Genomic DNA, 14,754 nt, shown 5'->3' with positions numbered 1-14,754 from the left:
TTCCCTCAAAAATACTGGAAAAAAACGGTACCGGAGTAACTGTTGGGGAGCCTGTGTGAGGCCAGCAGCAATCTGAGAAAGGGATTGTCAGTCCCTATATGTAAACAAAAAAATGTGTGGATATAGATTGCGCTGAATTGATGGCAGAACAAGGTATGTATTTAGAAATAAAAGCACTTTAATAAGTACATATAACACTATAAAATTAATACAAATATAATGAAAATATAAAAAATTGGGAATAGCAGGTGGATTGAGAAGGCTGCATCCAGTTATTGTAACATCAAATCAGTCCATTGTTGAGTGGGGAGAGGGGAGAAATGGAAGGTGGAATTTTCCTGCAGACAATCAAACGTGGTTACACTTGTAATGCTTCCTCCAAAACAAGTCGTGGGGGTGGCGTTCCTCCCAGTTGGAATATCTGAAGCCGTGGGGGATCCGCTGGATGACCAAGAGGTACCTTAGAGAAGTGGCTTGCCTTCAAATGGTTGGTACCATATTCAAATGTGTGGTAAATGGTCAACCGCGGTCTGGTTCTCCGTTAATGTTCTCAGGTGGAAATTTCTCAGAGATGGTTAGGTGATGACTGGAACAGCAGCAAATGGTGGGGGGGCTGGATGCCTGTGCCAACGTGTTTCAAAGCTGCACCTGCCGCCAGGAGGAACGGGTGGTCGGACGGCCTGCCGGTCCAACCACCTGGTAGGGTCCGAAGCGCATCGGACCCGTCGGCATGTCAGTGAGGGACGATTTGGTCCGATTTAATGAACCGATTGGTCGCAATCAGCTGAAATCGAACCAAATTGCCTCAGTGTATGGGCACCTTTAGACAACACTGATACCTAAATCTGACTATCAATGATACCTATGTATGATGTCTTTATTTCTGCCCCCGCAAGTTGGAGCTCCACACAGCCTACAACAGACAAAAAATTCGGTACTTATGTATTATCTGGGCTCCCATGTTAAATGCACCCCATTTTTTCATACCCCCTACTATCCAACTACGCATGGAGTTGATTTTATATAGTGTGGCGAGCGCAGCGAGCCACCGTGCCCGAAGCGTGGCGAGCGCAGCGAGCCCCGCAAGGGGATGCGGTCTCATAAGAAAAACGGGAGCCCAGATATTACATAAGTACCAAAAATTCTAATATATTTAGGGGTTATTCAATCTGTGCCTAATTTATCCACAGATGGAAAATCTGCACTTTCCAGTATAATTTACATTCAACCTACTCAATCCAAGTGACTATTTTCCAACTGTCAAAAATATCGGCACGGGCAGACATTTTTGACTATCTTCCACAGAGGCAGATTCGACTTTCAACAAAGTCAAAGCTGCGTCGTAGGTAAAAGCCAGCACGAAAACAGACACATTGAAAAGGTATGTCTGGATTCTTTGGTTAGAAGAATCTAGGCAATATTGAGTACCTCCATAAATTAAAAAGCAACTTACTTTTTCTAGCTTTCACTTCTTTATTTGTGTGGACTTGTTCATCTTAAAAAAAAAGAAAAAAAGAAGGGGGATGAGAGAAAATATATGTATTCAAAAGCAGCACCGGCAAGAAAATATGTAAAAGCATTTCCTACAAATGGATGACAGCTACTGAAAAGTAATTTTTCTTGACAGCAATCATTCATCCCAAAACAAAATAGCAATTTAATAATAGATGCAACTGTTCAAATGGAGGGACCTCATATAAAGCCGCTTAATATTTATGGGGTTCTTCCAAAATCTATTATCTGAAGTCTATGCATCAAGCTTGTGTGCTCCCCAATGTTTGTACTACTAAAAAGCCACGTGCTCCACGATGCCTGTACAGGTTGAGTTTCCCGTATCTAAAATGCTCGGGACCAGGAGAATTTTGGATAACGGATTATTCCGTTTTTCGGAATATTTTAATATTTCAATTATGTATTTTGAAGTTTCTTGCATTTATGCTGTATAAAAACATATAAAATAAACACAAATATATTTTATTACCACATAAAATACACACATATATATTTTATTTGTTCAAAAAACAAGGTTTCAAAACATGAAACAAAATTTGTGTACTATCTCAGATACTGAATTTGAATGCCAAGCAGTCATTTTCTTGTACATATATAGTGATAGTTACATATCATGTCCTCAGTAGTGCTGTTACAAATGTCCCCAGTGAGTTTTTAGCAAAAATTTTTATTTTTTTTTCACTTTCTGGAAAGTATGGTTTTCGGAATAATTTGGATAATGGATATTCGGATACGGGATACTCAACCTGTACTACCAAAAAGCTGTGTGCTGCCCAGTGCCTGTATTAGCAAAATGCTGCAAGCTCTGCAGTGCCTGTACTAAAAAAAAAAAAAAAAAAACACATGTTCTCTACCTCCAGTTCATTGGTGGTATTCAATGCCGTGGCGAGGGGGTCTGTAGGGCAAGGATGGCTTTTCCTCAACGTCAAGAGTATTCAACTCACTCCCCATAGTGAGGTTCACTCACCATTTGCCTCCTTACCTGTTCCCTGAGGCGAGGCGGAAATGGTGAGTGTGGCCATTAAAACGGCTGGGCTCGCAACAAAATGCAGCGGACTCGCTGAATTTGCAGCGAACCTCGCTGGCATCCCCCAGTGAGGATTTGGCCCAAACATTAAATAAGGCGAGGATGGCTTCTTCTCAGTGAGGAAAAGCCATCCTCACTGTACAAACCCCCGATGCTGGCAGCATTGAATACTGTTCCATGATGCTACTTATGATAGATTACAAATAATTAATTTTTAAAGAGTGTTTACACACTTATGGAACAACCTGTATGTTATAATACAGTATACCATTTTTTTTTCCATTAAAGTTCTACAGACATTTTTTACAGCATCCCCAAAATACAGTCACAGGCATTCCAGATAAGTTATACAATGCTCTTCCTGTAATATCTACCAAATTCAGGAACAATTTGTACTTAAATTAAAATATTCCAATTCTTACCAAATATCATGTGAACGGCACTACTTTTTTCTGTGGAACAGTCTATGCAACCCCAGAGTTCTTCCAGCAAAAATTTGATTTTCTCTGAAGAAAAAACAAATTAAAAATTCTGTATTATAAACAGATAATTATTTAGACTAAGACTCTATTATGTTTAAAATACAACTTCTTTACTGCCAGAGGTTCTCCTGACAATTTGCACTTGTATCATGAACTCCTAAAGCTAAAACGCTGTGAGATTGATTTCTATTATGGAGTGGTGCTCTCTGACTATATCAGAGAAAAAAAAAGACCCCACATGGACTTAAATAAAAAAAAAATGTGCCAAAAATCGGCCGATCCAACATACCGTTTTGTAAGGATTGGACATCAACCCTTAACCCCTTCCTGACACAGCCAGTTTTTGCGTTCCTGACAGAGCCATTTTTTTCAAATCTGACATGTTTCACTTAAGTGGGGATAACTTTTTTTTGCTTTTACTTATCCCAGTGATTTTGAGATTGTTTTCTCGTGACACATTGTACTTCAAGTTAGTGGTAAATTTGGGTCGATACAGTCTGTGTTTTTTTGTGAAAAATACCAAAATGTCATGAAAAAATGGAAAATTTTGCAATTTGCAAAATGTCACATTTTCTGCTTGTGAGACAAATAAACATACCACTCAAAATAGTTAATAACTAACAAAGACCATATGTCTACTTTATGTTGCAATCATTATTTCAACCTCCTTTTCATTTTTTTGGACACTAGGAGGCTTCAAATATGAATAGCAAATTCTCAAGAAAATTTCAAACACTGATTTTTTTAGGGACCAGTTCAGTTCTGATGTGACTTTGAGGGACTTGTATGTGAGACACCCCCATAAATGATGCCATTTCAAAAACTGCACCCCTCACAGTATTCAAAACAGCATTTTGGAAGTTTGTTAACCCTTTATGTGTTTCACAGGAATTAAAACAAAGTGTAGGTGAAATTTCAAAATTTCTTTTTTTTTGCAGAGTTTCAATTTTAATACATTTTTCTAACGAATACAGTAGATTTTACTAGAGAAATGTGACTAAAAATTGATTCCCCCAATTCTTTTGTTTTCATAAATATCCTATATGTGGCCCTAGTGTGCACGTTGACCAAACCACAGGCTTCATAATAGAAGGAGCACCTACTTGATTTTGGAGCCTCCTTTTTATGAAATTTTTTTTTAGGCACCATGTAGGTTTCTAGGCACCATAAGTGCTAAAAGTTAGGAACCTCCCCCACAAGTCACCCCATTTTGCAAACTACACCCTTCAGGGAATTCATTTAGGGGTATAGTGTACATTTCAAACCCCCAGGGGTTTCACCAATTTTGATACAACTGGGCTGTGAAAATGAAAAAATTAAATTTTTCATTTTCACAGCTCAGTTGTATCAAAATTGGTGAAACCCCTGGGGGTTTGAAATGTACACATTTTACCCCCTGATGAATTCCCTGAAGGGTGTAGTTTGCAAAATGGGGTCACTTGTGGGGGGTTCCACTGTATGGGTGCTTCAGGGGTCATTCAACCAGAATCTGTGCTGCAAAATCCAAAAATCACTCCTTCCCTTCTGAGTCCTGCCATGCACCCAACTGGTATTTTTTGGTCACGTGAGGCATTGCCATACTCGGGAGAAATTGGGGCACAGATTTTGGGGTGCTTTGTCTCCTTCATTCCTTGTGAAAATGAAAAATTTTGAGCCAGATCTGCATTTTTGTGTAAAAAAATGTAATTTTTTACACAAAAATGCAGTTCTGGCTCAAAATTTTTCATTTTCGCAAGGAATGAAGGAGATAAAGCACCCCAAAATATGTGCCCCAATTTCTCCTGAGTATGGCAATGCCTCATATGTGACCCAAAAATACCATTTGGGTGCAAGGCAGGACTCAGAAGGGAAGGAGTGATTTTTGATGGTGGAATGAATGGTGGGTGCTATGTCGCATTAGCAAGACCCCCGAAGCACCAATACAGTGGAACCCCCCCACATGTGACCCCATTTTGCTCACCAGCTTTGGGAGGGGGGCTAGCGCTGCGGCTGGTGGGGGGGTGGGAGGGGTGCTGGCGCTGCGGCAGCCGGGTGGGTGGGAGGGGGGGCTGCCGGGTGGGAGGGGGGGGGGGGGGGGCTGGCGATCGGTGGTGATCGGTGCTGTACTTAACAGCACCGATCACTGTATGTATATATATATATATATATATACATATACATATATAGTTCATAAAAAGTTCATATACTGTAGTTCATACAAATAAATGCTGCTGCTGGCGGGGGGGTGGGAGGGGGGCTGGCGCTGCGGCTGCTGGCTGGGTGGGAGGGAGGCTGCCGGGTGGGAGGGCGGGCTGCCGGGCGGGTGGAAGGGCGGGATGCCGCTCGGTGGTGATCGGTGCTGTACTTAACAGCACCGATCACCACCGATCTCTGTGTTACCGAGCGGCTTAGCCGCCGGTAACACAGAAAACGCTGCAATTGGCTGTTCACTTTTGAACAGCCAATCGCAGCGATCGCCGACCGGGGGGGGCACCCCTGCCCCCCCTGGGCGGCGAGGGGGGATGTCTGCTGTCAGGGACAGCAGACATCTCCAAACTGTCACCGCGTCTATAGACGCGGTGACAGTTTAAAGCCATGACGTATATATACGTCATGTGTCGGGAAGTCCTTCCCGACCATGACGTATATATACGTCAAATGTCGGGAAGGGGTTAACAAATGCTTGTTTGATCTTGACTGTGTTACTACGTAACAAAAAAGATTGGGTTAACTCAAAACTGAAACCATTTAGATGCAGACCTCGCAGACAAGGTCGTGAGACAGATTCATCTAGGGAAGACCATTCTTCAGCTAGTGACATTGACACAACAGCCAGCAGGTCCACGGTCAACCACCTTCAGGAGTCTACACCAGGGACTATCTGGCCAGCAACGACATAGGGATATCCACTGCGTCGGTCAGCAAAAGATGGTGGGGAAACAAATGGCCTCCTTAACGCAAGAAGACTTAGCTGAAACCATTTTTTAACCTGTCCTCCCCTACGATGATGAACATGGAATTATGTGTGATAGCAATCCTGTGACTCATTCCAGATTAAGGTGGAACAATTAAAACTAGGGAGACAGCTCTGCTTACGAGAATTCTATCAAAATAGAAGCAGTGACATTGAAATCCCCATTGACAAGGGACGATGCCCAAACATCTATGTGCAAAAAAATCCTGCTACGATTCCCCTTCACTAAATGCGTCGATAAAAACCTCCTGTTGTCTGGTGGAACAGGATACCTCAAGGACTATAACTAAGCTAACACAGGAACACCATGCTTGGTTCCAAAATATCCTTCAAGTTCCTAGCTTTTTAAAAAAAAAAAATATATCAGATTTCAAAGGGATCTTATTAAAACATGGATCCATCTGTATAACACCCCAATGTTTCGTAAGGGCTTTCCTAATAGTCTTGTCCTGTGAGTTTAAAGTGGTTATAAAATAAACACAATCATTTTTTTTTTAAAGATATTTTATTTGGAATTTTTCTATATGAATACAGGTCGAGTATCCCGTATCCGAATATCCGTTATCCGAATTATTCCGAAAACCAGACATTCCAGAAAGTGAAAAATATATTTTTATTTTTTTGCTAAAAACTCACTGGGGACATTTGTAACAGCATCACTGGGGACATGATATGTAACTGGCACTATATATGTGCAAGACAATGATTGCTTGGCATTCAAATTCAGTGCTGAGATAGTACACACATTTTGTTTCACGTTTTGAAACCTTGTTTTTTGAACAAATAAAATATATTTGTGTGTATTTTATGTGGTAATAAAATATATTTGTGTGTATATTATGTGTTTATACAGCATAAATGCAAGATACTTCAAAATACATCATTGAAATATTAAAATATTCCGAAATACGGAATAATCCGTTATCCAAAATTCTCCTGGTCCCGAGCAAGGGATACTCAACCTGTATATCAAATACAAATAAAAAATTACATTGTACAAATGAAACAATCGCATGTGGTTATTTCGGTAATACATTGCATAACGGTCTTACATATTTCTGTACCTCATCTCATCACCCTGGTGATCTAAAGAAAGTGGGCTTAGCCAAAGGGCCTTCCTCACCGTGCCATGTCTCTGGGCATGGTAATCCTGTTCTCGGGAACCTCACTGAAATACAGTGAAACTCGAGGCCATGTTTTTTTTTTTAAATTCAATTTTTATTTATAAATGTTCCAATTAAAACCATTTACATATACATTTGGTTTGTAAAACAATAATATTGTTTACATAGTTCTCATTTTTCTTGACAATAAAACATGATTATCTGCCTTGGTGTCACGGTGTCCTGCCCCCCATGACGTGCATCTCTCTGTTATTATCTTGAGGTGATTACTGTCGGCCCTTGGGTTCTATTTTACAATTAATTTATTGTTCTTATCTTTTAAAGTGAATCTCCGTGACTAAACATTATACCTTGTTTTACTGTTGTGTGTCAAATTCTCACTCTATACTAAGTGCTTGTTTTATCTCCTTAATTTGAATGTGGTTCAACACATATGTACATGTGGGTTGCAGCGTGATTATATAGTTACTCTAGTGGGCGTTCGAGGCCATTGTTTGTGTCTCCTCCAGACCGATATATCCAAGGGTGGACAGCTCACCGCAACACCAGGTCTACAATATGAGGGCAATGTGCAAACATTTTAGATCTTATTTCTTTCTCCCACCCCCCCTTCCCCCTCCCTCCCACAATTCCCCAGGTTAACATTAATCCGGACTAATCATATCTATCTTGGTCCTAGTCGCTCCATTTATCCCATATAAGATGGTATTTGTTCTCCATTCCCCTTGTAATGTATAGATATCTTTCATGTGATTTGGTCTCCTGAACTAAAGCCTTCCAAGAAGCTACTTCAGGCCCTTCTTGTGCCATCCACTTCTGTGCTATGCACACCTTGGCCAACATACACAGATTGGTAAAAAATTGCCTCAGAGATTTGCTCAGTGGTCCCCCTTCTTCTATGGCTAATAGACATGCTCTAAGTGTACAGCTCTCACAGGGAATTCCCTTTGTTACTAGTGTGTTTATGACCCCTGCCCAGTAATCCGTGACCTTCGGGCATGTACAAAGCAAATGCAGAAAGGTCCCGGAGGGGTCTTGGCATTTGGGGCAGTTGGTGTTATTTCTGCCTCAAAATTTGTACAGCCGTTTTGGTGTAATATAGGTCCTGTATACTAGGAATAATTGGATCTGCTGGAAGCGTACTTGGTTGGTGGCACTTTTAACACTATACAATACTTTTCCCCACTCTTCCTCTGTTATAGGTCCTACGTCCTCTTCCCATTTCCTCTTTATACTTCCCAGCCCCTCCTTTTGTTTGATAATTAATGCTTTATAACAATGCCTCGCTGGAATTCTTATTATTTTTTTTTGTTTGGGAATCGCGTATATCTGGTTTATATCCCTGAAATTGTTTTTCCAGGGCATGCCTTAGTTGGATATAGCGAAATAGGTGGGTATTGTGGAGCGAGAAGTCTACTTTTAATGACTGAAAGGTTCGTAACTCATCTCTGTTATATAACTGTCCAATCTCTTTTATGCCCTTTTGCCCCCAGGTTCTTTCCATTTGTAATTCTTTTAATTCCCTCAGAGGGTAGGCATTATGCAGAGGCATTTCCGGGTCCATCCCCTGGCTTCCCAATAGTTTTTCCACATGTTTCCATATCCTGATTCCCTGATTAATTATTGGTGGCCAGCTTCGCTTTAAGTTGCCACTTAAAAGCAGGGGGTATGACCTGAGGATACCAGGGGGTATGGCCTGAGGATACCATCTCTACTAATTCATGTATCAGTTCATACTAGCCCCTTTCTGAACCCCCCCCCCCCCACTAAAGATGATATTAGGCCCTACCTGTCATTGTCAGGGGCAACTTACTCCATGTCTTTACCCTAGTTTTAACATATTCAATTTGTGGTGTTAAGTTAAGTATTTCGAAACTTTCTGTCTTCCTCGTTACCCATATCCCCAAATATTGAAATTTATCAACCTGTCTCAAAGGGAGATGTACTATCTGACCTGAGGAAGGGCTGTCACTTAGGGGGAGGACGCATGACTTAGCCCAGTTGATCTTAAGGCCAGCATAATCTCCATATTTATTAATTATGTCTAAGACTATTGGTAGTACCCTGTCATGATTATTAAACAATAATATATCATCCGCGTAGAGCACAATGCTGTCTTCTCGTGGCCCTGATTTTAGACCTTCCACCTCAGGACTGCCTCTTACTATGCAGGCTAAGGGTTCAATTGCAATCGCGAATAGCCCCGGTGACAACGGGCAACCCTGTCTTGTACCTCTCCCAATCTCAAATCTTGGAGATATAGCCTTTAACAGAGACCCTTGCCACCGGGGCCTTATACAACATTTTAATCCAGTTGACAAAGACTGGGCCTTTCCCTATCCATTCCAGCACTTGCCAGAGGAATTCCCACTCAATGGAGTCAAAAGCCTTAGCGGCATCTAAGGCAATTACCGCTGGATTGTGACTATTATGCTGCGGGGTCTGGAGGTGACAGTAAAGCTTCCATAAGTTGGTAGTGGTAGATCTTCCCGGTATGAAGCCGGCTTGATCTGGATGGATTATTTCGCTAATAACATTATTCAATCTTTTTGCCAATATCTTGGCCAAGGTTTTAATATCATTCGTTAATAGTGAAATCGGCTGGTATGATTTGGCTAAGCTTGGGTCCTTATCTTTTATAGGGATTACTACAATTAGGGCTTCTGTCATGGAGGCAGATATAGTTCTTCCAGCATAAAGCTCCGGGATTAATTCCAGGAGCTTCAGCGAGAAGAATTTATTATATCTTATATAACTCCTGTGGGATACCGTCCATACCAGGGGCTTTGGGTATGTCCCTTATTGCCTCTTCTATTTCAGCTAGAGTTATAGGACTATCTAACATAATTCTGGACTCATCTTTCAATACCGTGTGGGCTATATCCCTAAGATACCCTTGAATTTCCTCAGGGGTATTACATTGCTGGGATGTGTAAAGTTCTTCATAGAATTGCCTAAATCTATTGGCAATTTCAGGTGTGTGTGTAAGTACCCCTCCTGCTGCATCCCTAAGTTCTGTTATAGTATTAATAGATTATTCTGCTTTTACTAGCCCTGCCAGGAAGCTCCTGGCCCTGTCTCTCTCCATATATCTGGTGTGTCCAGCAAATAATTCTCTGTATATTGTCTTATCTTGTAGTGATTTATGCCAACCCTCTTGGGCTTCCATCCAGGCCTCCTTATTTTCTTGGGCTTTCCCTTGTATATATTGTTGTTCGGTATTTGTTTCCTAGCACGGCCACAACGATCATGATCGTGGGCATCGTGAGGAAAAATCGGGGGCATCGCGGCCATCACATGCACAAAAAAAATCGGGTGCGATGATACCGATGCAATGCCCGCGATTTCCCCATAGGGAACAATGTTAAATGCCTCAATTTACCCGCGATGCCCCCGATTTCCCATAGGAATCAATGTTAAATGGCTCAATTTACCCAAATCATCATAGGGAACAATGGTAAATGGGCCAGAAAACCCAAAAAACACCCCTGAACATTGAAATGTCCCCCCAAAAGTAGTTTACGCCACCCCACGATAAACACGAACCCGAAGCGTGGCGAGCGCAGCGCTACGCGTTTTCCGACCTTTTCATACCCCCACTATCCACGTCGGCGTGGAGTTGAGAATAGAATAGTGTGGCGAGCGCAGCGAGCCACCGAGCCCGAAGCGCGGCGAGCCCCGCGAGGGGACGCGGATACCTGTGAAGCCCGCGAAGGGACGCGTTTACCTGTGAAGGTATCTGCGTCAGCTCGCCACGCTTCGGGCTCGGTGGCTCGCCACACTATTCTATTCTCAACTCCACGCCGACGTGGATAGTGGGGGTATGAAAAGGTCGGAGGACGCGTACTGCCGCCCCTCGCGGCCTCGCTGCGCTCGCCACGCTTCGGGTTCGCGTTGATCGTGGGGTGGCGTCAACTACTTTTGTGGGGACATTTCACTGTTCAGGGGTGTTTTTGGGGGTTTCTGGCCCATTTGTTCCCTATGATGATTTTGTGAAATTGAGGCATTTAACATTGTTTCCTATGGGAAATCGGGGGCATCGCGTCTGGACCATTTAAGCCTTTTTTAGCCGCATACGAAGCGACCGACGCGATTTTGACTTTTTTCAATGCATTTCAATGGGAAAATCGGGGGCATCGCGTCGGTCGCGTCGCAGACCACTAAAAATGACACCCGATGCCCGCGATTGTGGCCGTGCTAGGAAACAAGTACCTGTTGTTCCAATCTACCACAGTTTACCTCTAGTCTTTGTTCTTCCTTTTTATGACTTCTTTTTAGTTTGGCTACTTCTTTTATGAGTGTGCCCCTAAGGTTTGCTTTAAACGTATCCCAGATGACATCTGATGGCGCTGAACCTTGATTAAGTTTAAAAAATTCATGCCACTGGGGTTCGAGGCTCTCATCCACTTTAAAAAGTGAGTGAGCCACTTAGCATTCAGCCTCCATAAGGGAAATCCCTTCTCTTCTCCTAGGTCCACACTTCGCTCTAACGGGGAATGATCTGATAGTGAGGTAGCGCACAGTGTGTATCCTAGGCATCCAGTCTCTAGTAACAAGTGCCATATCAATTCTAGAAAAAAGTATTAGGTGTACTGGAAATGCAGGAATATTTCTGTTCCCCAGGGAATCTTGTTCTCCAAGCATCCACTAGCCCCATATCTCTAATCAAATTTGCAAATCCATTTCCCCGCTTCCTACCACTACCATCCCTATATAGTATAGGATCCAAAATATTATTGTAGTCCCCTAGCATCAGTACCAGGGTTCTTGGGGACAGTGCAATGAATTCTGCAGCTTTTTTCAATACCTCAAAATTAAAGGGAGGTGGGATGTATACTGTCATAATTAGAATTTCCAAGCGTCCCAATTTACATTTTATAAATACATATCTCCCATTTGGATCGATTTGAATATTTATTGGTGCGAAGGGGATTCCTCTTCGTATCAATATCAAAGTACCTCTGGATGTATTGGTAAAGGTGGAGTGAGAAGCCCATCCTATCCAAGGTTTTTAAGGGCCATAACTTTATTTCCCACTAGGTGTGTCTCCTGCAGGCATATTATATCAATGGCATATTGTCGAATCTGACGCATAATCAGGGACCTTTTAATTTCATCATTAATCCCCCTCACATTCCATGTGAGGAGGCTATATTTCATATTAACCATAGGTCAGGGGGTAAATCACTCTTTTCTTTCTTTGCCACCTCCAGAGTGGAGCCTACTGAGCAAGTTAGTGTATCTAAATTCGGACTTGTTAACCTGGTTGCCCTCCCCTTTCCCCTCCCTCCATCCCCCCACCCTGCATGCCCTACGTCTTTTCTCCCCTTGACATGCTTCACAACCCCTCCCTCCTTCCCCCTACCATTCACTACTCTATTAATCAATCCAAATACACACATTGTATAGGGCAATTTATATAATGGCTATGAGCCGGGAGCTCTCTCCTGCTCCAGCAACCCCCTACATAGATGTGAGATCCCCAGAGGTTGGTCTTTCAGCCTTGGGAGGTATATATTTCCTTTTACTCTTCTCTCCCCCCCCTCTTTTTGTTTTTCCTCTCTTTCCCCTCCCCCCCTCCCCCACCACCCCATATGTTGCTCCAGTTAACATCCTCCCTTATTTTTATGCTTTTTCAGTCAAGCCTTAACGGGTCATCTCTATGTGGGTGCAATGTCCCCCTATCCAGTACTTAACCCCTTCCCGACATTTGACGTACATTTACGTCATGGCCGGGAGGTACTTCCCGACACATGGCATAAATGTACGTCATGACTTCTAACTGTCACTGCGTCTAGAGACGCAGTGACAGTTAGGTGATGTCTGCTGTCCCTGACAGCAGACATCCCCCCTCGCCGCCCAGGGGGGGCAGGGGTGCCCCCCCCGGTCGGCGATCGCTGTGATTGGCTGTTCAAATCTGAACAGCCATTCACAGCGTTTCCTGTGTTACCGGCGGCTAAGCCGCTCGGTAACACAGGGATCGGTGGTGATCGGTGCTGTCAGGTACAGCACCGATCACCACCGATGTGCAGCCCACCCCTCGCACCCGCCGGGCACTCACCCGGCAGCAGCAGCGGCTCCCACGGCTCCCCCGGAGCGTCTGGAGCGCACGCAGCGCTGCCCTCCTCCCCCCTCCCCCCCGCAGCAGCAGCATCAAGCTGCTGAAAAAGTTGTAAAATAAAATATATGCACTGAAAATATATGTATATATATATATATATATATATATATATACACACACATATATATATATATATATATATATATATATATATATATGTGTGTGTATATATATGTATATATATAAATATATATATACATATATACACATATATATATATATATATATGTGTGTGTGTGTGTGTGTGTGTGTGTATATACCCCACCGATCGCCAGCCCCCCCCCTCCCACCCGGCAGCCCCCCTCCCTCCCACCCACCCGGCTGCCGCAGCGCCAGCACCCCTCCCACCCCCCCGCCAGCCGCAGCGCCAGCCCCCCTCCCAAAGCTGGTGACTAAAATGGGGTCACTTGTGGGGGGGTTCCACTGTATTGGTGCTTCGGGGGTCTTGCTAATGCGACATAGCACCCACCATTCATTCCGCCACCAAAAATCACTCCTTCCCTTCTGAGTCCTGCCATGCACCCAACTGGTATTTTTTGGTCACACGTGAGGCATTGCCGTACTCGGGAGAAATTGGGGCACAGATTTTGGGGTGCTTTGTCTCCTTCATTCCTTGTGAAAATAAAAAATTTTGAGCCAGAACTGCATTTTTGTGTAAAAAATTACATTTTTTTACACAAAAATGCAGATCTGGCTCAAAATTTTTCATTTTCACAAGGAATGAAGGAGACAAAGCACCCCAAAATCTGTGCCCCAATTTCTCCCGAGTACGGCAATGCCTCATGTGTGACCAAAAAATACCAGTTGGGTGCATGGCAGGACTCAGAAGGGAAGGAGTGATTTTTGGATTTTGCAGCACAGATTCTGGTTGAATGACCCCCGAAACACCCATACAGTGGAACCCCCCACAAGTGACCCCATTTTGCAAACTACACCCTTCAGGGAATTCATCAAGGGGTATAGTGTACATTTCAAACCCCCCGGGGTTTCACCAATTTTGATACAACTGAGCTGTGAAAATGAAAAATTTATTATTTTCACTGCCCAGTTGTACCACAATTGGTGAAACCCCTGGGGGTTTGAAATGTACACTATACCCCTAGATGAATTCCCTGAAGGGTGTAGTTTGCAAAATGGGGTCACTTGTGGGGGGGTTCCACTGTATTGGTGCTTCGGGGGTCTTGCTAATGCGACATAGCACCCACCATTCATTCCGCCACCAAAAATCACTCCTTCCCTTCTGAGTCCTGCCATGCACCCAACTGGTATTTTTTGGTCACACGTGAGGCATTGCCGTACTCGGGAGAAATTGGGGCACAGATTTTGGGGTGCTTTGTCTCCTTCATTCCTTGTGAAAATAAAAAATTTTGAGCCAGAACTGCATTTTTGTGTAAAAAATTACATTTTTTTACACAAAAATGCAGATCTGGCTCAAAATTTTTCATTTTCACAAGGAATGAAGGAGACAAAGCACCCCAAAATCTGTGCCCCAATTTCTCCCGAGTACGGCAATGCCTCACGTGTGACCAAAAAAT

At 43.1% G+C, this 14,754-nt stretch overlaps 1 protein-coding gene across 3 annotated transcripts in view; it reads right to left on the bottom strand.

The window, feature by feature from the left end:
- Window positions 1-14,754, bottom strand: part of ICE1 (interactor of little elongation complex ELL subunit 1) — a 365,848-nt gene that overhangs the window by 176,534 nt on the left and 174,560 nt on the right. For 2 of the 3 annotated variants that reach the window (XM_083188304.1, XM_083188306.1), the window contains 2 exons: window positions 2,962-3,045; window positions 1,454-1,495 (listed from right to left, as the gene is read on the bottom strand). In XM_083188304.1, coding sequence (XP_083044430.1) covers window positions 1,454-1,495; window positions 2,962-3,045 — 126 coding nt within the window. The remainder of the gene's footprint in view (window positions 1-1,453; window positions 1,496-2,961; window positions 3,046-14,754) is intronic. The other variant, XM_083188305.1, reaches the window with a different exon arrangement.

This window comes from Crinia signifera, chromosome 5, assembly GCF_055691185.1.
Source record: "Crinia signifera chromosome 5, ASM5569118v1, whole genome shotgun sequence".
Classification (NCBI taxonomy): Eukaryota; Metazoa; Chordata; class Amphibia; order Anura; family Myobatrachidae; genus Crinia; species Crinia signifera.
Note: the sequence above shows the minus strand (reverse complement) of the source record. Positions and strands in the feature narration are given on the sequence as shown.